At 45.3% G+C, this 27,877-nt stretch overlaps 1 protein-coding gene across 1 annotated transcript; it reads right to left on the bottom strand.

Annotated features, from left to right (window-relative positions):
* On the bottom strand, positions 1 to 25,154 carry TXNDC15 (thioredoxin domain containing 15). Its single transcript, XM_032157947.2, has 5 exons — positions 24,570 to 25,154; positions 12,047 to 12,534; positions 6,511 to 6,674; positions 3,754 to 3,884; positions 1 to 714 (listed from the first exon to the last, which is right to left on the bottom strand). The coding sequence occupies exons 1-5, from the start codon at positions 24,634 to 24,636 to the stop codon at positions 518 to 520; spliced, it is 1,047 nt and encodes a 348-aa protein (XP_032013838.1). The 5' UTR covers positions 24,637 to 25,154; the 3' UTR covers positions 1 to 517.
* Between the last annotated feature and the right edge of the window lie 2,723 nt (positions 25,155 to 27,877).

Raw genomic sequence — 27,877 nt, 5'->3', positions numbered from 1 at the left:
GGTATTTGACTCTTTTATTTTCCATCACTTGCTACTTGAGAGGGTCACACTAACCAATTCTGGTTACATACTTTCCTGCTATGGACTCTAGAAGAAAAACTGGAAAGAAACAGAAAACTAACCTTCTTAAACATATATAAGGAATCAAGGGTTTCCTTAAACTATTATCTGAGAGTCCTATTTTTGCCTTCTGTATAGTAAGCATGTCTTACTCACTATTCTACCAGAATACGTCTTCACATTTCAAACTGGATTACTTTTCAAATACTGGATTACGTTCATGCAGTAAAATCAAGAATAGTGCACTCTATTGAATATTTTTGCATTTGCTTATTGCAATACTAGTTAAAACACCAGTTTATAATTTTTTTATACATTCAGTTGTTCAACAAATGATTCTTTTAATCTGCCTGAAGTTTCAAGTCAACATGTCACTGGAGAAAATGTATGAAACTGTAGCACTAATTTCTGAAATGAAGGATTGAAGTTCCTCTTTCCAACTTCTTTCAGTCCATCACTACTCCACATGTTCCTGCTCTTGTCCTGGAATTAGCCACCGAATACTCTCAGTTCGAATGGTAGCATACATAATAAAACTAATTAAAAAGAATAAGGAAAATACAAGCAACCAGTCCACGCTTTTTATCAAAGTGCTGGGAAGAGGGCCTGTTTGGTCGGCTTGAGTTACCACCACATTCTTCTTGGCTTCTATACCTGAAAGAAAAATCATTGGTTTCAAATCAGACAGAAAAAGCACCCACCACAGATTTTTCTCAAGTATTATGTATGGTATGCAAAATGACATGCAGTCCTAAAATAAGCATTGCCACTAGTATATATATAAATATATGGGATGGATTTCACTTGCCTGTCATTGTAATTTGTAAGCTGCCTTTCTCCCCACTGCATCAAAGGATCAGGAATCCATTCAGCTGTTCACAACTAAAACACTAGAATTTCTGTGAACTCATCAGAAGTTTCTTAGTCAATGTGTTTATAAGAGTTGTATTTTGGTGTCTTTTGAGACCAAAGTTCAGTAAGTAACTAGGAAAACTCCTCTCAGGTGTCTACAGAATGTTTTCACAGGTTAAGTAATGCTAAATTCAAAATGCTTTTTTTTTTTCTGTGATGAAGTCCTGTTCTGTCTCCCAGGCTGGAGTGCAGTGGTGCGATCTCAGCTCACTGCAACCTCCGCCTCCTGGGTTCAAGCGATTCTCCTGCCTCACCCTCCCAAGTAGCTGGGATTACAGGCACACACCACCATGCCCAGCTAATTTTTTTGTACGTTTATTAGAGACGGGGTTTCACCATGTTGGCCAGGCTGGTCTTGAACTCCAGACCTCAGTTGATCCGCCCACCTCAGCTTCCAAAGTGTTAGGATCACAGGTGTGAGCCACCGCACCCAGCCCCAAACTGCTTTTAATAATTTACTGAAAGAACTGTTATAACAACAAGCCACCAGTGGAAACAGAAATTACCAAAGATGCTCTGACTCCCAGATTTGTGTTCTAGGTTTTCTTAGAGCACTGAACAAAACGGCTCCCTCTCCACACATCAATCGAAATGACAATCAGGGATCCATGACAAGACTTGGACTAGCTAACCACCTTGTAATATCTTACTTTTACTCCTATCAGCCAACTCAGCTCTTTTTTCTTTAGTGTTAGCTAAAATGATTATATGCAACTTAATATATATGCAATGTGTGTTATAATTTTTATTTATTTCCACTGAGTTTACTTTGGGAAGAGTGGGATGTTCACAACTGAGACAGTGAGGCTTTAGAGGAATGAACTTTTCCAATGGAGGTAATTTTTTCAATTTACAATGCTTTACAATGTTTTACGAACAATAAAAAATAAGGCCATATGTTTTGGCAAATATTAAGGAACTAAGATAGCATCTACAAATAGATTAATAAATGGAACAGTAGCAGCAAAGAAAATGAACAAAACATAACCATACATGACAATGCAGGTGCATCTCACAAGCATACTGTTGGATGAAAAAAACAGACACAAAAGAAAACATCCTGCATGTCTCCATTAATATGAAGTCCAAAACAAGTAACACAGTCTATGATATTAGGAGTCAAGACTGTGGTTATCTTTGGGGAAGGCAGGAGCAGTGGTGCTGAAGGGAAGCTGGTAATGTTCTGTTTCTTTTTTTTTTTGAGACGGAGTCTCACTCTGTCAACCAGGCTGGAATGCAGTACTGTGATCTCAGCTCACTGCAGCCTCTGCCTCCTGGGCTCAAGCAATTTTCATGCCTCAGCCTCCCGAGTAGCTGGGACTACAAGCACCCACCACCATGCCCAGCTAGTTTTTGTATTTTTAGTAGAGACAGGGTTTCCCCATGTTGGCCAGGCTGGTCTCGAACTCCTGGCCTCAAGCGATCCGCCCGCACAGGCTTCCCAAAGTCCTGGGTTTACAGGCATAAGCCAGTGTTCTGTTTCTTGATCAGAGTGGTTACCCAGGGTGTTCACTTTGTGAAAATTCATCACCCTGTACACTCATGATTTATGCATATCTTTCTGTAAATATTAAATGAAAAATGTGCGTTAAAAGTTATAAGAAAAGTGTATGGTACGTGAATTATATTTCAATAAAACTTGTTTTAAAGTAATCTATAATAGGCCAGCCACGGTGGCTCACACCTATAATCTGAGCACTCTGGGAGGCCAAGGCAGGCAGATCACCTGAGGTTAGGAGTGCAAGACCAGCCTGGCCAACAGGGCAAAACCCTGTCTCTACTAAAAAATACAAAAATTAGCCAGGTGTGGTGGCGTGCACCTATAATCCCAGCTACTAGGAAGGCTGAGGCAGGAGAATCGTTTTAACCCAGGAGGCAGAGGTTGCAGTGAACTGAGATTATGCCACTGCACTCCAGTCTGGGTGACGGAGCGAGACTCCGTCTCAATCAATCAAACAATAAAGTATCTATAATAGACCGGGCACAGTGGCTCACACCTGTAGTCCCAGCACTTTGGGAGGCCGAGGCGGGTGGATCACTTGAGGCCAGGAGATTGAGACCAGCCTGGCCAATAAGGCGAAACCCTGTCTCTACTAAAAATACAAAAATTAGCTGGGCACATGCCTGTAATCCCAACTACTCAGGAGGCTGAGGTACACAAATCACTTGAAACTAGGAGGCGGAGGCTGCAGTGAACTGAGATCACGCCACTGCACTCCAGCCTGGGCAACAGAGTGAGACTCTGCCTCAAAAAAAAGGAAAAAAAGGCCAGGCGCAGTGGCTCACGCCTGTAATCCCAGCACTTTGGGAGGCCGAGTCAGGCAGATCACGAGGTCAGGAGATTGAGACCATCCTGGCTAACACAGTGAAACCCCGTCTCTACTAAAAATACAAAAAATTAGCCAGGTGTGGTGGCGGGTGCCTGTAGTCCCAGCTACTCAGGAGGCTGAGGCAGGAGAATGGCGTGAACCCGGGAGGTGGAGGTTGCAGTGAGCCAAGATCGCACCACTGCACTCCAGCCTGGGCGACAGAGCAAGACTCAAAAAAAAAAAAAAAAGAAAAAAAAGTATCTATAATAATTAAAATTACCTATTCATGTTAAGCTTCATACTGATTGGGAAGTATTTAACAGGATTATAACAGTTCATTAGAAGAGAAGTTTTACAACTCAAAGTCAGTCTTGAATCCTTCATTTAAGGATTATGGCAGATCAGAACCCACAGAAGGCACAGACCCCCAGCAATAGAATATCTTCGTCCTCAGCACATTACTTCCACATACCTGTCTGATTAAAAATGAAGATTTTCAGTGTTTCCAGTGTTCGATCTGTATGATTAAATCTAGCCATTGGTTTAGCTCCTTGAAATAATAAAATATTAGGAACGGCTACGGTGCCAAACCTGGTAGAAAGGCTACAAGAGAAAGAAGTCAAATAACCTGAATTTATTATTAATAGAGGGCTTTCTCATACAATTACCATCTCAGAATAGACAGAAATAAATGAGGAAGTTGCATGTGACCTATGGAGATTTCTGATACTTGAAACTTTCGGCTTTTTCATTTGTTTCTGACCTCTTTGCTTATGGGTCATGGCTGGGGGCACTCCTTTTCTGCAATCTGAGTTGCTTTCAATTATAATATGGATCTACCCATGGCACAATTATTCCACTAGTTAAGTTCCTGTCTAAACAAACCAGACAAGAAAACTCTAATTCATGGACAAAGCACACTGTGTCAATTTATTTGACGGAAAAAATTTCCAACTCTTCAGAATGCCCATCCCTGTCCCTCAAAAAAGATCAACTTACAGTAGGCAATTGGTTTGGTAAGCTGGCACAAGGGAGTATATGATCTAACAAACACACCAGGATGTTCACAATTAGGGCAGGATGACTTGTTTGGAAGGAATATAACTGTGCGGGCTTATTTCACCTTTATATAATATAGACTAGTGGTGATAAGCTCCCAAGTCAAAACACTCTGTGTTGAAGCCTCAGTTCTGCCACTGAACCAATGTGAACTCTGGGCAGATTATTTAACCTCGCTAAGCCTCAATTTTCCGCATTAGTAAAATAGTAATAGTGTATAACTAGGATTTTTTTCTTTTGTACACATGCTGTAACTTAAATACTAACATAAGAAGCAAACATGTCCCAGCCCATATAATAACAGCAAGAGCCTTAGTCTCCATAATTAAGGTGCCATACCAGGTACAACATGGAGCTGAAGGAAAGAAAGAAGAAAGCTGGTTGGGGAGGGAGTTGGGGGAGAGGCAGGAGGGACAGTGTGAGACCCAGAACCAAAGAGCACTGAGTATGTCTGGGGGCAGTGGAGGCCCCACCAAAGCTGGACACTGACGTGATCTGTCCTTCCAATCAGTCTGCTTCCTTGGGTCCAGTCACTTAGATATCACCCAGAAGCCTATATGAAAATTACTAATTTGTTGAGCCATTTCTTTCTTCATGAACAGTTTCAGGTAAACATTGGCAGTTATATTCCCACAACGAAAATCAGTGGAATACAATTTTTTTTTTTTTTTTTTTTGAGACAGGGTCTCACTCTGTAGTCCAGGCTGGAGTGCAGTGGCAGGATCATGGCTCACTGTGACCTTGACCTCCCCAGGCTCAGGCAGTCCTCCCACCTCAGCCTCCCAAGTAGCTGGGGTACCACAGGTATGTGCCACCATCCTCAGTCAATTTTTTGTATTTTTTTTATAGAGATGGGGTTCTGCCATGTTGTCCAGGCTGGTCTCAAACTCTTGGGCTCAAGCAATCCTTCTACCTCGGCCTGTCAAAGTGATGGGATTACAGGTGTGAGCCACTGCACCTGGCCTCAAGTACAGAGTAATAGAAGTTTACTCAACTTCATTTTACCACCAATTGACCATTTTTCAGATGTTCTAGATTTATTTACACACAACCTCCTTGTTGAGGCTGACCTGCTAAGGAGCATCTGATTTGGAAGAGAAGAACAGTTTATAACTCAGGCACAATCGCAGCACTTAGGAGAAACACATACCATCTCAACAAAGTTCTCTGTAAATTACTTTACTAAACATTTAAAAAAGACAAACCTGGGCCAGGCACAGTGGCTCACACCTGTAATCCCAGCACTTTAGGAGGCTGAGGTGGGCAGATCACGAGGTCAGGAGTTCAAGACCAGCCTGGCCAACATGGTGAAACCCCGTTTAAAAATACAAAATTAGCCTTGCGTGGTGGCAGGTGCCTGTAATCCCAGCTACTCAGGAGGCTGAGGCAGAGGTTGCAGTGAGCCTAGATCACACCATTGCACTCCAGCCTGGGCGACAGAGCGAGATTCCACCTCAAAAAAAAAAAAGACCAGCCTGGCATGGTGGTGCATGCCTGTAGTCCTACTACTCAGGAGATTAAGTCAGGAGGATCGCTTGAGCCCAGGAGTTCAAGGCCAGCCTGGACAAAAACCCAGTGAATGATACAAGAGAAATATAAAACAAAGGTAAATGTCATGTTAAAGAGCTAAATTAATTCATGACTTGATCGAGTGCCTACTACAGAACATGACTGCAAGAATAAGTATGGAGGAGAGAAAGAAGGAAAGAGGGAAAGGGAAAAGAAGGAAAGAAAAAGAAAAGGAAGGGAAGAAATCCTGAGTAGACACAAAACAGGGGTGCTGGGAATTAGGCTGCCTGGGATGGGGATTTAACCTGCACCTTAAAGTCACAAAGGAATATCCTACTGTGATACCAATTGTGCTGATTCAGTCTGGCTATGGCCCTCAAAAGTCTTCTGGCCCCTCCCCTGCCATCAGGTGCTATCACTTGCCACCTTTAAATCCACCACACAGAGAACAGCCCACTTTCTTTCAGGGGCCTCCACAAAGTGACGCCACCAGCTCCCTCAGCAGTATGACAACCTTCACTATTCACTCTTGCCTTGCCTTCAATCCAAGGACAAAGCTCATGCCCCCCCTCTTCTGCTTCTAACTTAACTAATTAGGACCTCCAAATAACTGCAACCATCAGCCAGGAGGATGGATGTAAACCCCACCAACAGAAGATACCTGCTGTGCTGAGATGCATCCAGTGCCAAAAAGTGAAGAGCTGGAAATGCCCGGGGCAGAGAGTTAAAGTGAGGGGCCAAACTGGCAGAAAAGCGGCACCACGGGGTGTAAAACAGGACTAGAGTACAGTCACTACCGTTTGGGTTCAGAAAATCCATAAGGTCCTGTGGTAAAAGAAACAAGCATTAAAGTTAGCAGTAAAAGTACATTTTTCCGAAAGGATACCCAAGAAACAGGACACACTGCTGCTCCAGGGAGAGGAACGGGTGGGTGGGAGCAGCGAGAGAAGGGACCCTCAGGAACCTTTTGGATTTTGAACCAATGAATCCAGGAATCAGCAAAAAAGTATGATCAAATGACAAGTTATAAACTTTCACTTTTTTTAAGTCTTGCTGAATTAAGCAGAAAGTTTTAAACTTTTCTCTGCACTTTCCTAATATTACAAGTTATTTTAATATTTTTCATAATTCATCATTTCAAATGCAGGCATATCTCATTTTACTGCATTTCACTCCATTGCACTTTGCAGACATTGCATTTTCTGCAGATTGAAGGTTTGTGGCAACTCTGCATCGAGCAAGTTTTTCAGCACCATTTTTCCAACAGCATGTGCTCAATTTGTGTCTGTGTCACATTTTGGTAATTCTTGCAATATTTCAAACTTTTTCATTATTATTATATCTGTTATGGTGATCTATGATAAGTATCTTTGATGTTACTATTGTAATTGTTTTGGGGCGCCACCAACTGTACCCATAGAAGACAGTGAACTTTATCAATAAATGTCTATGTTCTGAGTGCTCCACCAACCAGCTGTTCCCCATCTCTCTCCCTCTCATCAGGCCTCTCCCTGAGACACAACAATATTGAAGTTAGGTGAATTAATAACCCTACAGTGGCCTCTGTTTAAGTGAAAGGAAGAGTCGTACATCTCTTATTTTAAATCAAAGCCAAAAATGATTGATTAAACTTAGTGAGGAAGCCATGCCGAATGCCAACATAGGAGACAGGCTGAAAGCTAGGCCTCTTACACCAAACAGCCACATTATAAATGCAAAGGAAACGTTTTTAAAGGAAGTTAATGTGCTACTCCATCCAGTGTGGTGACCTCTGATGCTTAAAAATAAAAATAAAAATAAATGCTACTCAGTGAATACACAAATGATAAGAAAGCAAAACAGCATTATTGCTCATATGGAGAAAATCTTAATGCTACAGATAGAAGATCAAACCAGTCACAACATTTAAGCCAAAGCCTAAATCCAGAGCAAGGCCCTAACTCTCTTCAATTCTATGAAGGCTGAGAGAGGTGAGGAAGCTGCAGAGAAAAAGTCTGAAATTAGCTGGGGTTGGCTCATGAGGTTTAAGAAAGAACCTGTCTCTAGAACATAAAAGTGCAAGGTGAGGCAGCAAGTGCTGATAGAGAAGCTACAACATAGTAACATCAAAGGTCAATGGGGAAAAAAAAAAGAGAGAAGCTGCAACAACCTACCCAGAACACCTAGCTAAGAGAACTGATGAAGGTGGCTATACTCAAAAACCAATTTTCATGTAGATAAAACAGCCTTCTATTGGAATAAGATGGCTTCTAGGACTTTCATAGCTAGATAAGAGATGTCAATGCCTGGCTTCAAAGGACAATCGGACTCTTTTTAGAGGCCAGTGCAGCTGGGGTCTTATTTATTTGACAATAAATCTTTTTATTTATTTATTTATTTATTTATTTATTTGACAAGGTCTTGCTCTGTCACCCAGGCTGGAGTACAGTGGCGCAATCACGGCTCACGGCAACCTCAACCTCTGGGCTCAAGCAATCCTCCTGCCTCAGCCTCCCAAGTAGCTGGTGCCCACCACCACGCCTGGCAAATTTTTGTATTTTTTGTAGAGATAGGGTTTCACCATGTTCCCCAGGCTGGTCTGGAACTCCTAGGTTTAAGCAGTCCACCCACCTCGGCCTCTGAAAGTACTGGGATTATAGGTATGAGCAACCGCAGGGCCAATGCTCATTGCTCATTGCCCATTCTGAAGATCCTGGGGCCTTTAAAAATTATGCTAAATTTACTTTGCCTGTGCTCTAGAAAAGGCACAACAAAGCCTGGATGACAGTACATCTGTTTACAGCATGGTTTCCTGAGTATTTTAGGCCCACTGTTGAAACCTACTGCTCAGAAAAAAAGATTCCTTTCAAAATATTATACTCATTGACAATGCACCTGGTCACCCAAGAGTTCTGGTGGAGATGCACAAGGAGATGAATGTTGTTTTCAGGCCTGCTAACACAGCATCCATTCTGCAGCCCATGAATCAAGGAAGGATTTCAACTTTTAACTCTTACTATTTAAGAAATACATTTCGTAAGGCTATAGTTGCCATAGATAGCAATTCCTCTGATGGATTTGGGCAAAATAAATTGAAAACCTTCTGGAAAGGATTTACCATTCTAGATGACTTTTAAAATATCTGTGATTCATGGCAGGTGGTCAAAATATCAACATTAATAGGCATTTGGAATAAGCTGACTCCAACCCTCGTGGATGACTTTGAGGAATTCAAGACTTCAATGGAGGATGGAACTGCAGATGTGGTAGAAATAGCAAGAAAACTAGGATTAGAAGTGGAGTCTGAAGATAGGACTGAATTGCTACAATCTCATGATAAAACTTGAAGAGATGAGGAGTTGGTTTTTATGGATAAGCAGAGAAAGTAGTTTTTTGAGATGGAATCTACACCTGGTGAAAATGCTGTGAACACTGTTGAAATGACAACAAAGGATTTAGAATATTCCATAAACTTAGTTGATAATGCAGCGGCAGGGTTTGAGAGGATTGGCTCCAACTTTGAAGGAAGTTCTACTGTGGGTGAAATGCTATCAAACAGCACTGCATGCTACAGAGAATTCTTTCGTGAAAGGAATTAAGAAACTGTGGGCCACAGGCCAGGTGTGGTGGCTCACGCCTGTAATCCCAGCATTTTGGAAGGCCAAGGTGGGCAGATCACTTGAGGTCAGGAGTTCGCGACCAGCCTGACCAACATGGTGAAACCCTGTCTCTACTAAAAATACAAAAATTAGCTGGGCATGTGGAGCACACCTGTAATCCCAGCTACTTGGCAAGAGGCTGCAGTGGGAGAATAGCTTGAACCTGGTAGATGGAGGTTTCAGTGAGCTGAGATCATGCCACTGTACTCCTGCCTGGGTGACAGAGTGAGAGTCCATCTCAAAAAAAAAAGAAAAGAGAAGAGAAGAGAAAAGAGAAGAGAAGAGATGAGAAAAGAAAAGAAAGGAAAGGAAAGGAAAGGAAAGGAAAGGAAAAGAAAAGAAAAGAAAAGAAAAGAAAAGAAAAGAAAAGAAAAGAAAAGAAAAGAAAAGAAAAGAAAAGAAAACTGTAGGCCAGGCATGGTGGTTCACGACTCACAACACTTTGGGAGGCCAAGACAGGAGGATCACTTGAGCCCAGGAGTTTGAGACCAGCCTATGCAACATAGTGAGACCTCATCTCTACAAAAAAAAGAAAAAAATTAGCCAGGTATGGTGGCACATGCCAGTATTCCCAGCTACTTGGGAGGCTGAGCTGGGAGGATCACTTAAGCCTGGGAGGTCAAGGCTGCAGTGAGCCATGGTCTCGCCACCACACTCCAGCCTGGGGGACAGAGCAATACTCTGTCTCAAAGAAATTGCCAGAGCCACCCCAACCCTCAGTAACTACCATCCTGATCGGTCAGCAGCCATCAACATCAAGGCAAGAGCCTCTACCAGCAAAAAGATTACAACTCACTGAAGGCTCAGATGATCGTTAGCATTTTTTAGCGATAAAATATTTTTAAATTAAGGTATATATATTTTTTAAACATAATGCTACTGCATACTTAATAAACTACAATATAGTATAACTTCTGTATGCACTGGGAAACCAAAAAATTCACATGATTTGCTACACTGCAATATTTGCTTTATCACAGTGGTCTGGAACCAAACCTGTAGTATCTTTGAGGTATGCCTGTACTAAGTACTCACAGGGTCCGAGCAATTGCCCCCACCTTTGAATTGTGCATCTCAAACCACCTAAAATGGAATTATTAGAGGACTATGATCTCAAATCCAAACTATCATCTCAGCAGAGCTAAGTCTGAACTAAGCAGTCATATCGATGTATTTGGCCAAAGGTTAGATCAATTCAAGAGTACACTGTCCTAGCCAGCCACAGTATCTTACATCTGTAATCCCAACACTCTGGGAGGCCAAAGTGGGCAAATCAGTTGAGGTCGGGAATTTGAGACCAGCCTGGCCAAGGTGGTAAAACCTTGTTTCCACTAAAAATACAAAAATTAGCCAGGCATGGTGGCATGTGCCATAATCCCAGCTACTCGGAAGGCTGAGGCAGGAGAACCACTTGAACCCAGGAGGCAGAGGTTGTAGTGAACCCAGATCATCCCATTGCACTCCAGCCTGGGTGACAGAGCGAGACTCTGTGTCAAAAAAAGAAAAAGAGTACACCGTCCCTGCCACCACCTGTTTAATCCATAACTCAGAGTGTTTAAACTGCTCTCTCCCAGTCATGTGAGTGACACCTGTGGGAGTCCCACAGACCACAGCATCTACAGGCACTCAGGAGTGGATGCAAAGCCAGCGCTGAGCACTGCCCTTGGAGGAGCTATGTGCACTAAAGGTGCTGTGCCCTCATTGACAACAAACAGTCACAGCTCTTAGAGTCAGGATTTACTTCTCTTACATAAGCAGTGTGAATGCATCCTACTCTTCTGTCTTCTGAACGACCCCACAGAAATTGTCAGTCATTGATGAAAGAGAAACTTTTCATCAATATAACATATTTTCCAGGGGCATGACTAGTCTAAATAATGGTAAATTATAATTTTAGTAATCCAGATATGTTTAAATTGCCTCTGTAATAAATAAATACTTCATTTGGAAGAAGTAAAATGGCCGGACATGGTGGCTCACACCTGTAATCCCAGCACTTTGGGAGGCCGAGGCGGGTGGATTACCTGAAGTCAGGAGTTGGAGACCAGCCTGGCCAACATGGTGAAACCCATTTCTACTAAAAATACAAAATTGGCCAGGCATGGTAGTGCATGCCTGTAATTCCAGCTACACAGGAGACTGAGGCAGGAAAATCATTTGAACTCAGGAGGCGGAGGTTGCAGTGAGCCGAGATCATGCCATTGCACTCCAGCCTAAGTGACAAGAGCAAAACTCTGTCTCAAAAAGAAAAATGCTATGATTTTAGTGCCAAGCAACTATCTGTCCACCAGGATTTTTATCGTGAGGTTTGGTGGTGGGACTGGCCCAAGGATAACTAGGTTTAGGCCACCTGAAAAGCATAATCAACACTAGTTATATTTCCTCGTCTCCCTATAAACATCACAGAGGGCAAAGTCGATTTTCACTGAAGCAGCCATTAAATGCTATCTCGCGTACAATATGATCAAGATCATGACTTTCCATTTCAAAGTTGATAGGGTATTAATCATAAAATAAATGTACTGAAAAGGAGAAAAGCACTAAATAATTTTTCCTTACCTGTGACATATTTAAAATTTTCAGAGTGAAATTTTCTAATCCCGTAATGTTTCTCTCCTCACAGTTCACCTTTGGGGATTTCAGACTTTCAGTGTTATTGGAGTCCTCTGTCGGGGCTGCATCAGATTCCGCCACTTCTGGCTCTGTGTAATACTCCTCTTCTCTGTCAGGGAAGTGTGCTCCAGCACCATCCAGAGAGAAAAGGCTCTCTCGGAGGTTGCACCTTGAGTCCTCCTCTCCTCCAGCACCACAGGTGCCGCCGCTAGGCTCTGAACTCACTTTGTCCTCAGCTTCCCCAGGAATCAGAGACAGCATCACCATGTGATCGCCTTGGGTGTCCAGCCCCAGCACCGCATTGGCCTCTTCTGCTGCCCTGTCCTGGCCCATCGGGTCATGCAGGAGCTCCTCCTCACCCAGGTACACAGCCCCCACCTGGAGAGGGTGAGCAGACTGCTCCTCTGACCATAAGCGACCACTTTCCTCTGCAACTAAAACATGCCAGCACATTCAGAGTCATATTTGACTTCAAAACAAATGAACCCCAAAGAATTACAGTTCCCTTCTAACACGAAATTTTCCCCTCTGGAGACAAAAAGGTCTGCTTTCATTAAACTATCAGAGAGCTACTCACCATTTCCCAGGTTAGGAAGAAGGTCACAAGCAGGTACTATTAATACATTAATGAACGTCAAAGAAGGCCAGGCACAGTGGCTCACGCCTATAATTCTAGCACTTTGGGAGGCCCCAAGTCAGGTGGATCACTTGAGGTCAGGAGTTCAAGACTAGCCTGGCCAACATGGTGAAACCCTGTCTTTATTAAAAATACAAAAATTGGGCCGGGCGCGGTGGCTCACGCTTGTAATCCCAGCACTTTGGGAGGCCGAGGCGGGCGGATCACGAGGTGAGGAGATCGAGACCACGGTGAAACCCCGTCTCTACCAAAAATACAAAAAATTAGCCGGGCGTGGTGGCAGGCGCCTGTAGTCCCAGCTACCCGGAGAGGCTGAGGCAGGAGAATGGCGTGAACCCGGGAGGCGGAGGTTGCAGTGAGCCGAGATCGCGCCACTGCACTCCAGCCTGGGCGACAGAGCAAGACTCCGTCTAAAAAAAAAATAAATAAAATAAAATAAAAATAAAAATACAAAAATTAGCCGGGCATGGTGGCAGGCACCTGTAATCCCAGCTACTAGGGAGGCTGAGGCAAGAGGATTGCTTGAACCTAGGAGGCGGAGGTTGCAATGAGTCAAGACTGCGCCACTGCACTCCAGTCTGGGCAACAGAGCAAGACTCCGTCTCAAAAAACAAACAAAATAATGAATGTCAAATAATAGACAAACATACAGCTCTGCCCTAAACTTGCTGCTTGCCATGTGGATTGTAACCAAAAACATTCCAGTTCAGATATCTAATTAGGAAAATAGAATATAAACACTTTCATTTTTTGATAAGATTTTCATTTGTTTGATAATATCCAAGAAAAGGATCATGGTTTTATGCAACATTCTACTAGAACAAAGCATCTTTGCACACATTATAACAGTCCTGTGAGATGGGCAAGACAAGGGTTACCAAGACCACTGAACAGGTAACGAGGCAAGGCACAGAGAGGCTCAGCATAGTGTCCGATGGTACACAGATAGTAAGCAGCAAAGCCAAGTCTGGGAGCAAAGTTTTCTGGCTGCTACTCCAGAACGAGCCGTAGGCTCCCTGCCATGATACCTCGGGGATGCTGAGCCACACTGCCTGAAGAACACTGCTCAAGCCACACAGCAGCTCCTTCCTGAGGTGGCCTCTGACAGCTGGACTCTTGTTCTCCTGCCTGCCACCCTTGGGCTGCTGCCCTTAGGAGTGCTGGGAGATGGGCTCGGCAGTGCAGAGGCAGCAGCAGGAGGAAGAAGAGGAGAACTTTCCCCCACTTTGGAGCTAGAAGGTGGGTCTTGAGCATAATGCTCAGATAAGGGAAGAGTCCCAGGTAGTCTCGTACATCCATTTACCCATCTCCACTCACCTCCGTAGCAATGCCTCCTGCCCTCCAACTCTTATCAACTCAACACCAGCTGCCAGACTTTGTGCCAGGCACCAATCAGCAGAAACCAATGAGGCCAGCAGCCCTTAGGAAAGCTCACCATGTGGTTAGGAAACCACCGGCTGGGTGATGAGCTCTGTGTGCCAATAGCATGTCACTGGAGTGTCAGTGACCAACTGACTTCAAAGTTCGGAAGGTCTGGGGGCTTCCTAAGGTATGAACATTTGTATAAGATTTCAAAGAATATCCCTGTAGAGCTTTTTCTTGTTGCTGATGCATAACAGATGTATATAGTTTTAAAGCACATGTGATAATCAATATATTCATGCAATTTGTAAAGATCAGATCAATGTATTTGGGATATCCATCATCTTAAATATTTGTCTTTTCTTTATGCTAGAATCATTCAAATTCTTCTCTTCTAGCTATTTTAAAATATACAGTAGGCTATTATGAACTACAGTTACCCTACTGATCTACCTCACACTAGGGCATAGAGCTCTGTGGATTCATTCAGAGATTCAAAAACATTATCTATGAATTCTGCTTCTGGCCAAGATGGAGTAACAAGAACCAGATTTACCTTACCTACTGAAACAACCAAATAAACAGATAATACATATAAAACAACAGTTTCAGGAAATTAGTTATCAGGCAACAGAGGATAGTGACATCCGAGAAACAGGTGACAAATGAAGAGAACCCTACAACTGCTCCAACTTACTGCCTTGATGGCGTTCCCACTGTGGCTCAGGGACAGGAAATCCAGGCAGAGCCCAGCAGACTCTCCCAGTTGAAGAGATGGAGCTAAGAGTCCAAGGAGACCAAGAAGCCATGCAAGACAGAATATTGCAGATGAGAGGAGCTACCTAGAGAAGGGACTCCAGAGATCTGCAGAGGCCCCCCGAAGTATACAGCAGGGTACTGGTCAGCACATGCATGTGAGTAAACTACCCAATGCCAGAGAAAGAACTACCAGAAAGGATGAGAAGGAACAGTACCCAACATTCACACAGAGCAGGGAATGGTACCTCTTCTTACCAGCTAGACTGGAAAACATCGTAATTCACAGGGCATTGAGTAGAGTATACAAAAGGACCTGCCTGAGTAGTGGGGCACTATTAACCCTAAAGAAAATACAGCTTGTGGCCGGACGCGGTGGCTCACGCTTGTAATCCCAGCACTTTGGGAGGCCGAGGCGGGCGGATCACGAGGTCAGGAGATCAAGACCATGGTGAAACCCCGTCTCTACTAAAAATACAAAAAATTGGCCAGGCGTGGTGGCGGGCGCCTGTAGTCCCAGCTACTCGGAGAGGCTGAGGCAGGAGAATGGCGTGAACCCGGGAGGCGGAGCTTGCAGTGAGCCGAGATTGCGCCACTGCACTCCAGCCTGGGTGACAGAGCGAGACTCCATCTCAAAAAAAAAAAAAAAAAGAAAATACAGCTTGCTTGCTTAAAAGCAAAACCTGAAAGAATCAAGCTGTTCTCAAGTAACTTCATTGTACCCTAGAACAAAGCTCAAGAATATATATACAGGGCCAGGAGCAGTGGCTCACGCCTGTAATCCCAGCACTTTGGGAGGCCGAGGTGGGTGGATCACCTGAGGTCAGGAGTTTGAGACCAGCCTGACCAACATGGCGAAACCCTGTCTCTATTAAAATATAAAAATTAGCCGTGTGTGGTGGAGGGCACCTGTAATTTCAGCTACTCGGTAGGCTGAGGCAGAAGAATCACTTGAACCCAGGAGGTGGAGGTTGCAGTGAGCCGAGATTGTGCCACTGCACTCCAGCCTGGGCAACAGGAGAGAAATTCTGTCTCAGAAAAAAAAAAGAATATGCATAGGGAATCTAAAATATCCAGCATTCAACAAAGTAAAATTCATGTCTGGCATCCAATAAAAAATTATCAGACATATAAAGAAGCAGGAAAATAGGACACATAATGAGAATAATCAATCAAGCCACACTGACCCAGAACTTGCACCCATGTCAGAATTAGCAAAGATATTAAAACAATAACTGTAACTGTATTACATTAAAAAAGTAAAGTAGATATCAAAATATAAGATATTTAAAAATATCAAATCGACCTGGGAGGCAGAGGTTGCAGTGAGCTGAGATCAAGCCATCGCACTCCAGCCTGGGCGAAAGAGTGAGACCCTGTCTCAGAAAAATAACTAAATAAAAATAAAAACGATCAAATTGGCCGGGCTCGGTGGCTCACACCTGTAATCTCAGCACTTTGGGAGGCTGAGGCAGGTAGATCACCTGAGGTCGAGAGTTTGAGACCAGCCTGACCAACATAGAGAAACCCCATCCCTACTAAAAATACAAAATTAGCCAGGCCTGGTGGCGCATGTCTGTAATCCCAGCTACTCGGGAGGCTGAGGCAGGAGAATTGCTTGAACTCAGGAGGCAGAGGTTGTGGTGAGCTGAGATAGTGCCATTGCACTCCAGCCTGGGCAACAAGAGCAAAACTGTCTCAGGAGAAAAAAAAAAAAGATCAAATTGCAACCTTTTTTCTTTTCTTTTTGAAACTCAGTCTTGCTCTGTCGTCCAGGTTGGAGTGCAGTGGTGCAATCTCAGCTCACTGCAGCCTCCACCTCCCGGGTTCAAGCAATTCTCCTGCCTCAGCCTCCTAAGTAGCTGGGATTACAGGTGCCCGCCACCACACCTGACTAATTTTTGTATTTTTTAGTAGAGATGGGGTTTCGCCATGTTGGCCAGGCTGGTCTCGAACTCCTGACCTCGGGTCATCCTCCCGCCTCAGCATCCCAAAGTGCTGGGATTGCAGGCATGAGCCACCGTGCCTGGCTTTCTTTCCTTTTTTTTTTTTTTGAGATGGAGTCTCCCTTTATTGCCCAGGCTGGAGTGCAGTGGCACGATCTCGGCTCACTGCAACCTCCGCCTCCCAGGTTCAAGCGATTCTTCTGCCTCAGCTTCCTGAGTAGCTGGGATTACAGGCACCCACCACCACGCCCAACTAATTTTTGTATTTTTTTTAGTAGAGATGGGGTTTCGCCATATTGGCCAGGCTGGTCTCAAACTCCTGGCCCCAAGTGATCTGCCTGCCTCAGCCTCCCAAAGTGCTGGGATTACAGGCGTGAGGCACTGAGCCACCAGGACTGGCCTTTTTCTTTTTCTTTTTCTTTTTTTTTTGAGACAGGGTCTCGCTCTGTCACCCAGGCTGGAGTGCAGTGGCACGACCAACTCCTGGGTTCAAGCGATTCTACCACGTCAGCCTCCCAAGTAGCTAGGATTACAGGCATGAGCCACTGTACCCAGCTTTTTTTTTTTTTTTTTGAGACAGAGTCTTGCTCTGTAGCACAGGCTGGAGTGCAGTGGCATGATCTCACTCACTGCTACCTCTTCCTCCTGGGTTCCAGTTCAAGGAATTCTCCTGCCTCAGCCTCCCGAATAGCTGGGATTACAGGCATGTGCCACCATGCCCAGCTAATTTTTGTATTTTTAGTAGAGACAGGGTTTCATCATGTTGGTCAGGCTGGTCTTGAACTCCTGACCTCGTGATCCACCCGCCTTGGCCTCCCAAAGTGCTGGGATTACAGGCGTGAGCCACTGCGCCCAGCCTAATTATTTTGTATTTTTGCTAGAGACGGGGTTTTGCCATGTTGGCCAGGCTGGTCTCAAACTCCTGGCCTCAAGTGATCTGCCCGCCTCAGCCTCCCAAATTCTGGGATTACTGGCATGAGCCACCGCGCCTGGCCCAAATTGTACTTTTAAAGATGTAAATTATAATAACTACAATGTCTGAGATGAAAATTGCACTGTATAAGAATAATGGCAAATTAGACAATGCAGAAGAAAATAGCCAACTTGAAGACAGCAATAGAAACTATCCAAAATGAAACACACAGGAAAAAAAAAAGAATGGAAAGAAATTATGAGCATCAGTGGGCCATAGGACAATTTCAAGTGGTCTAATGTACAGATAACTGGAGTACTGGCAAGAGAAGAGAATAGAGGAACGGAAAAATATTTGAAGAAATTATAGCCAAAAACTTTCCAAACTTGATGAAAACTATAAATCCATAGATCCAAGAAGCTCAACAAAACCCAAACTCAATGAACTACAACCAAGCACATCACAATCAAACTGCTCAAAACCAGTGACAAAGAAAAAAATCTTTAAAGCAGCTAGAGGAAAAAAAACAACACATCATGTAGAGAGGAACAAAGGATAACAACAGGTTTTTCACTGGAAACAAAGCAAGCAAGAGTGTGACTCCATCTCAAAAAAAAAAAAAATTATTTTGGCTGGACATGGTGGCTCATGCCTGTAATCCCAGCACTTTGGGAGACCAAGGCGGGTGGATGACTTAAGGTCAGGAGTTCCAGAACAGCCTAGCCAACATGGTGAAACCCTGTATCTACTAAAAATACAAAAAAAAAAAAATTAGCCTGGCATGGTAGCGGGTGCCTGTAATCCCAGCTACTCGGGAGGCTGAGGCAAGAGAATCACTTGAACCCGGGAGGTGGAGGTTGCAGTGACCTGAGATAGCGCCACTGCACTCCAGCCTGGGCTACAGAGCGAGACTCCATCTCAAAAAAAAAAAAAAAAAAAAGTGAAATAAATATTTCTTCACTTCTTCAGACATACAAAAGCTAAAAGAATTCATTACCAGCAAATCCACATGACAAAAATCTTCAAGGAACTCCTTCAGGCAGAAGAAAAACGTTAACAGATGGAAATATGGATCCACATAAAGAAATGGAGAACCCAAAATGGTAACTACATGGATAAATATACACAATTCTTTCCAAAAATCTAGCTATAAAGGGGGCGAAGAAGGTAGGGTAGATTCGCTACAGGCAAGGAAGACTAAGGGAGGTTTCTATTTTGGTATTTGGAACATAGGAGCAATTTGAGGATACATAAAGCTGATGAGAAAGCAGGTAAGAAGGGGCTGGGCGGGTGGCTCACACCTGTAATCCCAGTACTTTGGGAGGCCAAGGAGGGCGGATCCCTTGAGGTCAGGAGTTCGAGACCAGCTTGGCCAACATGGTGAAACTCCATCTGTACTAAAAATACAAAAATTAGCCAGGCGTGGTGGCATGCACCTGTAATCCCAGCTACTTGGGAGGCTGAGGCGGGAGAATCACTTGAACCTGGGAGGCAGAGGCTGCAGTGAGCCGAGAATCACGCCACTGCACTCCAGCCTGGGTGACAGAGCGAGACTCTGTATCCAAAAAAAAAAAGCAGGTAAGAAGGGAGAGGTGGCAATGGAGGTTACATAGGACAGAGTTTAAGGCTTGGTCAGCAAAGTGAGTCTTTAGCAGAAGGTCAAGCACTTCCATGACTACAATCCAGAGAAGGGGCTGGGTGCCAGGGAAGGCAGTTTTGCCAAATTGGTGGAGGGGCGGGATCACATTGGCAGTATTTCTATAGCCTTTTATTTCTATAGCCTTTGGTTAATGAGTGTGTATTGTCTGTATGATCAGAAGAAAAAACAAACACACGTTTTCTGTGTCATCCACAAGACAAAGCAGGAAATGAAGCCAGAGAGGCTAAGAGTCTGGAAAAGAAAGGATGCCAGGTTTGGGGTCCACCCCTACTCCTAAACACCACAGCTCTTCAGAGATTTGCTCTTGCTACCTAATCAACATTCTAGGTTCCACAAGTAAATGAAGAATGCCAAAATGAAGAACCTCAAGATAAAAAAGTCAGGGCACAAATTTTAATCTGGTTCTCTCTGATGACCCTCAGCCCCTGCACAAAATCAAAAGGGAGTGTAAGTGGTGCATGGAGCTGGTATTTTAAGTTCAAGAATGTTGTCCCCTCCATCCCCCCGCACACTGTAAAAATATTTAAGTACACAGTACAGATTAGGAACAAAAAAATCTTACGCCTTCAGGTACCAACGTTTTCATTTAGGAATTAGGAAGAAATGAAACACTGAATTATTCCACACGAAGATAAAAATGTCATACTATGTGACAGTCATTGAACCCTCCCTTGGTAATGTGCCTTTGTTTTTTTTGTTTTTTTTTTTCTTTGAGACAAGAGTCTTGCTCTGCTGTCCAGGCTGGAGTGCAGTGGTGGGATCTCAGCTCACTGCAGCCTTCATCTCCTGGGTTCAAGCAATTCTCCTGCCTTAGCCTCCCAAATAGCTGGGATTACAGATGTGCACCACCACACTCGGCTACTTTTTTTATTTTTAGTAGAGACGGGGTTTCACCATGTTGGCCAGGCTGGTCTCAAACTTCTGGCCTCAAATGATCCACCCACCTTGGCCTCCCAATGTGCTGGGATTACAGGCATGAGCCACTGCGCCCGACTGGTAATGTGCCTTTTAAGAGACCGCAGTTTGAGCTATACATAAAGTGATAATTATTGCATCACTGGCAGCAAAGAAGTTGTCTGAAGGACAAGTGTGAGGACACCATGCCAACTCTGCCAGGGAGCCCTAGCCTAGGTCAGCACCTTCACACCCTTCCAGCTTTTCTCAGAAGGCTCTTTACCAGCTGCAGGTGTTTTCACAATGGCTTCTGGCAGGAAAGCCAAATGAGGAGGGACCAAAAATAGCCAGGGGTTGGAGGGACAGCAATCCATATTTTCCATAGGCAATACTGTGTGCTCATTTAGCAAATGGAGACAATACCACCAAAATGTAGAAAATTACAAGGCTACTGTGAAGATTAAATGAGAAAAGATGTGTATGGTCCCTGCCACAGGCTAAACACTCCATAAATGGCTGTGGTGATGATGATGATGATGATGATGATGATGATGAGTGGTGTTTACAATTCAAAGAGATGGAAAGGCACAATAACTAAGTTCTATTAATTAACCTGCACACCGGGCTTGCTGGTTCATACCTGTAATCCTAACACTTTGGGAAGCCAAGGTGGGCAGATTACTTGAGGTCAGGAATTTGAGACCAGCCTGGCCAACATGGTGAGACCCCATCTCTACTAAAAAATACAAAAATTAGGCCAGGCGCGGTGGCTCACGCCTGTAATCCCAATACTTTGGGAGGCCAAGGCGGGCAGATCACCTGAGGTCAGGAGTTCGAGACCAGCCTGACCAACATGGTGAAACCCTGTCTCTACTAAAAATACCAAAAATTAGCCGGGCGTAGTGACGGGTGCCTGTAATCCCAGCTACTCAGGAAGCTGAGACGGGAGAATCGCTTGAACCCAGGAGGCAGAGGTTGCAGTGAGCCAAGATTGTGCCATTGCTCTAGCCTGAGCAACAAGAGCAAAACTCCATCTCAAAAAAAAAAATTAGCCAGGCATGGTGGCGCATGCCTGTAATCCCATCTACTCAGGAGGCTGAGGCAGGAGAATCTCTTGAACCCAGGAGGTGGAGGTTGCAGTGAGGTGAGATGGTGCCACTGCACTCCAACCTGGGCAACAAGAGCAAGACTCCGTCTCAAAAAAAAAAAAAAAAAAAAAAAATTCACCTGCTAAACACATTCACAAACCATCTACCTTCCCCATCCTGACTAACACTTCTCAGCAAAGGCCACAGCCAACTCTCGTCTGGGCAACTGCTGTAGCCACCTAAACTGTTCTCCCTGGTCAGCCTGCTATTCTCCCTCCAGACCCTGATCTTCACAGCAATACAAGTGAAACTGAAAGATAAAAGGCATATCTGATCATGTCACTCCCCTGCTAAAACTCCTTCAGTGGCTTCTCCTACCCTGCGAATGCATCTGCATTCTGTAGCAGAGCTACCAGGCCCCAGTGTGGCCTCTGTCTGCACTCTCACCTGTGGCCATCAGATCCCTCTAGTCCCTGATCATTTACACTCCCCCTATCCCCACCTGCCTTAAAGCCTTCCTGAGGGCTGTTTCTCTGCTGGGAAGCTTCCTCCTGCCAAATCCTTCATCCTCCTCATTCAGATCTCACCCTAAATGTCACCTCTGTAAGGACACATTCCCTGACCCTCAGACCAGGGTGGGAAGTCTCCCATTACAGCTCCCAAAAACGCCCTGGGACTCTCCTTGATGCATTTCTCAGTCTTGCAATTTTCTTAGCAATTTGTAGTTATTTAGTGGCTGCCTTCCCCAAAGGCCTGCTACTCTGACTCACCACTGGATCCCCAGTGCTCAGCACAGTGTTTGGCATATGATGAGTGCTCAGTAAGAATTTGCTAGCTGACTGCCTAGGGAAGAGTGGCATAGGGGTATTGAGGCCAGGAGTTTGCTTCCATTCCTAGATACCTGGATAGCATTGCTACCTCCAGGTTGCTTAGTCTCTCAGGGCCTCAGCATCTGAGGCCAGCATAATCTGCCAGTGGCATCCTCTACAGAAAAAAAAAAAAAAAAAAAAACCTTAGGATTTCCAGCTACTCTGAGAAGAAATCAGCTGGTGAAGTTTCTTCTGTCTTCACCCCATTCATGGCCTGGCCATGATGACCAAAGACCCAAGCTGAACCCTGAATCAGCCAGGGTTCTGCCAGGAAACGGCACGTTTAACTTGGGCAAGTTGCGGAGAGTTTAATGAAGGGACCACTAATGTGTAGGCTGGGTGTAGAGAAATGAAAAGCAATGGTAAGGAACTCCAAGGCCAGTAACTATAGAGGGGGAGCCAGTTATCACTCATAGACCTTAAGAGTCTGGAGACAGAAGTAGTCACGGAACCTTGAAACATCAAGGGTAACACAGAGGGCAGCTTTCTAGAATTCAGTGCTTTCCACCGGGAGCAAAGCCAGCCTGCAATAACCTCTCAGGGAGGGAGCGGAGAGAATCAATACCCTGACCTCACTCTCCCCTCATTCCAACACAATGGAAGCAAGACGGTAGGACAGTTGGTATTTATTCCGCACAGGACAGCCACACAGGGCACAGAGCAGGGTGGAGGGGCTGAAACAGAAGATATCCAACCCATGCCATCACCTCTGTAAGGCTGGCAGTTAAGTATAGTGAAAATGCAGAGGTTGGGCTCTGAAGTCAGGCAGACATGGGCTTGAATCAAGGCTCCTCAACTTCTGGCTGTATGACCTTGTCAAAGGACTTATTGGCTCTGAGTCTCAGTTTACTTCTATAAAATGAGCATGATAACATCTACTGCATATGCATTTAAAAATTACTAAGGCCAGGCACGGTGGCTCAAGCCTGTAATCCCAGCACTCTGGGAGGCCGAGGTGGGTGGATCACCTGAGGTCAGGAGTTCGAGACCAGCGTGGCCAACATGGTGGAACATCATCTCTACTAAAAATACAAAAATTAGCCCAGCGTGGTGGCAGACACCTGTAATCCCAGCTACTCAGGAGGCTGAGGCACGAGAATCGCTTGAACCCGGGAGTCAGAGGTTGCAGTGAGCCAAGATCGCGCTACTGCACTCCAGCCTGGGCAACAGAGCAAGACACCATCTCAAAAAAATAAAAATAAAAATTACATAAACCGGGAGCAGTGGCTCACATCTGTAATCCCAGCACTTTGGGAAACAGGTGGGAGGATCACTTAAGCCCAGGAGTTCAAGGCTGCAGCGAGCCATGATCGGCCACTGCACTCCAGCCTGGGCAACAGAGCAAGCCCTCATCTCTTAAAAAAACAAAAACAAACAAAACAGTAAAGATTCCAAAAGATGATGCTCATAAAGCACTGAGCACAGCACCTGGTACACAGTGAGTGCTTTCATTCATGGTAATTGTGTTACTATGACTCACCCTTCTCCACAACCCTCTGCTGTCCTGCCTCCATCCAGGACACCCCAGGGAAAAGAAAGACCTGCCTGTTCCTGTTAAGGTCTGAAAGACAAGCAAGACCGAGGGTCTGGACTTTAACAGGACTATGAGGAGTGGGGTGAAGGAGCATGAAAGTAAGGCCTCCACTCTCCACCCTCGCCATGCCTCTAGGGTGGCTGCCTTCCCCACCGGCAAGCTGGGGGTTACCGGGAGTCTCCCGTGTTTCTCGTCTGTTTTTCATGCAGGGAGCTGAGCAAGAGTGGCCTCCTTAAGACAGTGGTCCAGCAGCGTGGACTCCAGCGTGGGCTTTGGCGTCAGAGAGACAGGCTTCTGCCACTTACCAGAAGCGCAAACTTAGGCGGGGCCTCAGCATCTTCATCTGTGAAATGGAGACACTAAACGGAACCGATCTGATAGGGTTTGTGGGAGCATTAAATGGGATAATGATGTAAATAAAGCACGATGCACAGTTCCTGGCTCATAATACGGCCACAACAATGTCGGTATTTGATATGATGTTATTAATAATAAATTGCTCATCACCAGAAGGTATGCCTCAGCAGCGCTTACCGCACTGTCCCTCCTGGCTACCAGCCACGGGCTGAGGGCGGCCTGAACGCGGCCCAACCACCCCCGGGCTCCCGCCCACTGGCCCTCCGCCCGCCGGCCCCCTTTCGCGGGCCACGAGCAGGCGGTGCACGGGGAGAGAAGTCGGGGAGACGCGTCCGGGAAGACGCCAAGAAGGGGCGAGTCGCGCACCGCCGGCCTTCGCGCAGGTCCAGAGCGTCGCCCGGTTGGACCTCAGCTCGCCCCATCATCTCATGCACCGCCCCGGCCCACACTCACCCTCCACGCCGCGGACGGGAAGCCCCAGCACCCACAGCAGTACTTGCCACCAACCGAGGAGCCGCATGACTCGGGGCGGTCGTCGACCGGCAGCCGGGACCACTGCCTAGGCCGAAAGGCAATCAGCGCACGGCTACGCGAGTCGTGCTACCAGCAGGAGGAAGGTTGGGGGAGGAGAGCCTGGGAGCGCGGGCGCGGCCCCGCGTCGCCATCTTAACACCTGGCAGCTGTGGCGGGCGCCATCTTGGAGTCGGGCAGACAGCCTCTAGCCGCTGGCCGTCGCCGCTGGACTGTAGACCTCTTTAGGAGCTAAGCGCCAGACGTTGCCGGTCGTTTTGAACTCTGCTGACCCCAGAGTCCAGAGCAGGGCTCTGGCAGAGGCCCATGGCCTCCTTTCTTCCTTCGGAAGTCAGAGCTTGGCTACTTGAAGCACTGCGCCCGCCTAAGGAAGGTTTTCCAGGCTTCATTCCCACAGCCAGAAAGGCCCAGGAGCCTTCCTGTTCTAGTGTCCCATGGAGGTGCAGAAACTTCGGAGGCTGCAGATCTAATCTCTTGCCTAACCCGTGCTCCCCTACCTAGGGTTGCCACGTAGAATACCTGATACCCAGTTATATTTGAATTTCACATAATGAATATTTTTTACTATAACCCTTATAGTATAAGGGATATACCTTAAAACTGAGCATCCTGTAACTTCGTGACATCTAGCAACCCTAACCCTACCTATCCACTCAGGGCAGGAGAGGTTGGTTTTAACTGATTTACCTTGCAGGGCAGTCTCTTTCTCTTTAAGCATGGTTGGGGCCATGAGCGTCATTGGCTCTGGCTCATGGTGGAGGTGGAGCCACCTCGAGCATAAAGTAGATAGGAAAGAGCTTAGAATGAAGAAAGCATAGATGGGGAGATGAGGAACAGGGCTTTGCCTTCACAAGCAAACGCACAGAGCGGGAGTCTTAAGAGAAAATTCTTGGAATAGAGAGGATGACACCACTAATTGGGGTATTTTGGCGGGGAGGGCCTGCTAAAATGGAATAAGGCAAGTTTTTTGTTTTTTTGGTTTTTTTTGAGACGGAGTCTTGCTCTATCGCCCAGGCTGGAATGCGGTGGCGCGATCTCGGCTCACTGCAAGCTCTGCCTCCCGGGTTCACGCCATTCTCCTGCCTCAGCCTCCCGAGTGGCTGAGACTACAGGTGCCCGCCACCACGCCCGGCTAATTGTTTTGTATTTTTTTAGTAGAGACGGGGTTTCACCATGTTAGCCAGGATGGTCTCGATCTCCTGACCTCGTGATCCGCCCGCCTCGGCCTCCCAAAGTGCTGGGATTACAGGCGTGAGCCACCGCGCCCGGCCTGGAATAAGTCAAGTTTTAATCAGCCACCAGTGCTAAATCAGTGCAGAGTGCAGCTTTTCAAACTTATGAGGTTGAAAAAATAGAAACTGATTTAAAATACATCAATCTATTGGTTAACATAGCAATGGTAAGGGGAACCTGGGCTTTTTGGCCAATTGGTGAATCCCAGCTTCAGCACGTGATAGTTCACAGTCAGCAGGTTATGTAACTTAAAGTTCAGTTTCTTCAGCTGTAAAGTGGAGATGAAGTTATATAAAGTCTTATAGATGAAATGAGATGTAAAGTGATGAGCACAGTGCCCTGGGGCACAGGAGGCATTTCAAAGTGGTAGCCTTTATTAAATGAATAATACAATTCTGATGGTGTAGCCATAGTCCCCTTATCTCTATGCCCATCAAAGAGACACTGTTAGGCCAGAAAGATGCATCATTAATCTGACCCTGTGGATGATTCTTTTATTCTAAATACATTGGTATGGTTTTGCTGTTATAGATCCTCAAGTGCCATCTTGTGGGTCCAGAAGAATATGAAACAATGGACATGGATAAAAGAGCCCGTAGTTCTAGAGCTTATTACTAGTCATCATTTCGCTAAGTACCTCCCTCACCCCTAACGGTGGAACAACAAACCTTTCCTTTTTAAACTGTCTTTCTCATACCCCCATACATGATTTGCAGGTACATGAAAAGCCAACAGGACGGAGCACCAAGGGGATTTATGATTAACGAAAAGGAAGCTGATCTGGATACTCCAACATGGATGCCCTGTGGTTACTACTCCTTCATTATTATGTCCTTTCCTTTCCTGTATGTGTGTTTGTTTGATTTTTTGACTTTTTGAGACTAGAGTTTTGCTCCTGTTGCCCAGGCTGGAGTGCAATGGCGCGATCTCGGCTCACTGCAGTCTCCACCTCCCTGGGTTCAAGCAATTCTCCTACCTCAGCGTCCCAAGTAGCTGGGATTACAGGCATGCGCCATCATGCGTGACTAATTTTATATTTTTAGTAGAGATGGGGTTTCACTGTGTTGGTCAGACTGGTCTCAAACTCCTGACCTCAAGCGATGCACCCGCCTTGGCCTCCCAAAGTGTTGGGATTACAGGCGTGAGCCACTGCGCCCGGCCCCTTCCTGTGTTTTTACTTTAGCTCTGTGTTTGGACAGATATGCTTACAGGTGTTAGAACTGGATGTTAGAATTGTCTTTCAATTTTTTTTTTTTTTTTTTTTTAGGCACAGTCTCGCTCTGTCACCCAAGTGCAGTTGCTCAGTTATGGCTCATTGCAGCCGCAACCTCTTGGGCTCAAGCGATCTTCCCACCCCATTTTTTAATTTTTTTCTAGAGATGAGGTCTCACTGTTTGACGGTTGGTTTCAAACTCCTGGGATCAAGCAATCCTCCTGCCTCGGCCTCCCAAAGGTCTGGGATTACAGGCTTGAGCATCTTTGAATAAATACTGTATATACCCCCTCTAATGACAACAAATGCAGTCCACAGGTTAGAATCCTTATTTAACTGTCTCACCACCAACGCGCACTTCTTTTCAGTGAGAAAACTGCCTTCACAATTGTCCTGGTTTCTTTCAAATTTCTGGGGGTGAGGAGAGAAAAGCTGACATTATTCTCTTCCTTTGGCTGAAATTAAATCCGCCAAATTTGTCTTGCTATCTCAAAAGGCCTTTCTATGAGTCTAGGGCATCTTACATCAAAATGCAAAACTTAAATATATAAGTAAATAAATAAATAAATAAAAGAATACCAGGGTACTAGGGTCATTCAGAATGACTGAGGAACCAAACTGGCTCCTACTTGCCAAAGATGGGATGATTTGAGCATAAAAATGAAAAATTTCAATAGACTGAAATACACTGCATATGTTAACATCTATGAGTTCATACTGATACAAAATTTGTTTAAAACTAGTCGGCCGGGTGCAGTGGCTCATGACTGTAATCCCAACACTT

This window comes from Hylobates moloch, unplaced genomic scaffold (assembly GCF_009828535.3).
Source record: "Hylobates moloch isolate HMO894 unplaced genomic scaffold, HMol_V3 SCAFFOLD_6, whole genome shotgun sequence".
NCBI lineage: Eukaryota > Metazoa > Chordata > Mammalia > Primates > Hylobatidae > Hylobates > Hylobates moloch.
Note: the sequence above shows the minus strand (reverse complement) of the source record. Positions and strands in the feature narration are given on the sequence as shown.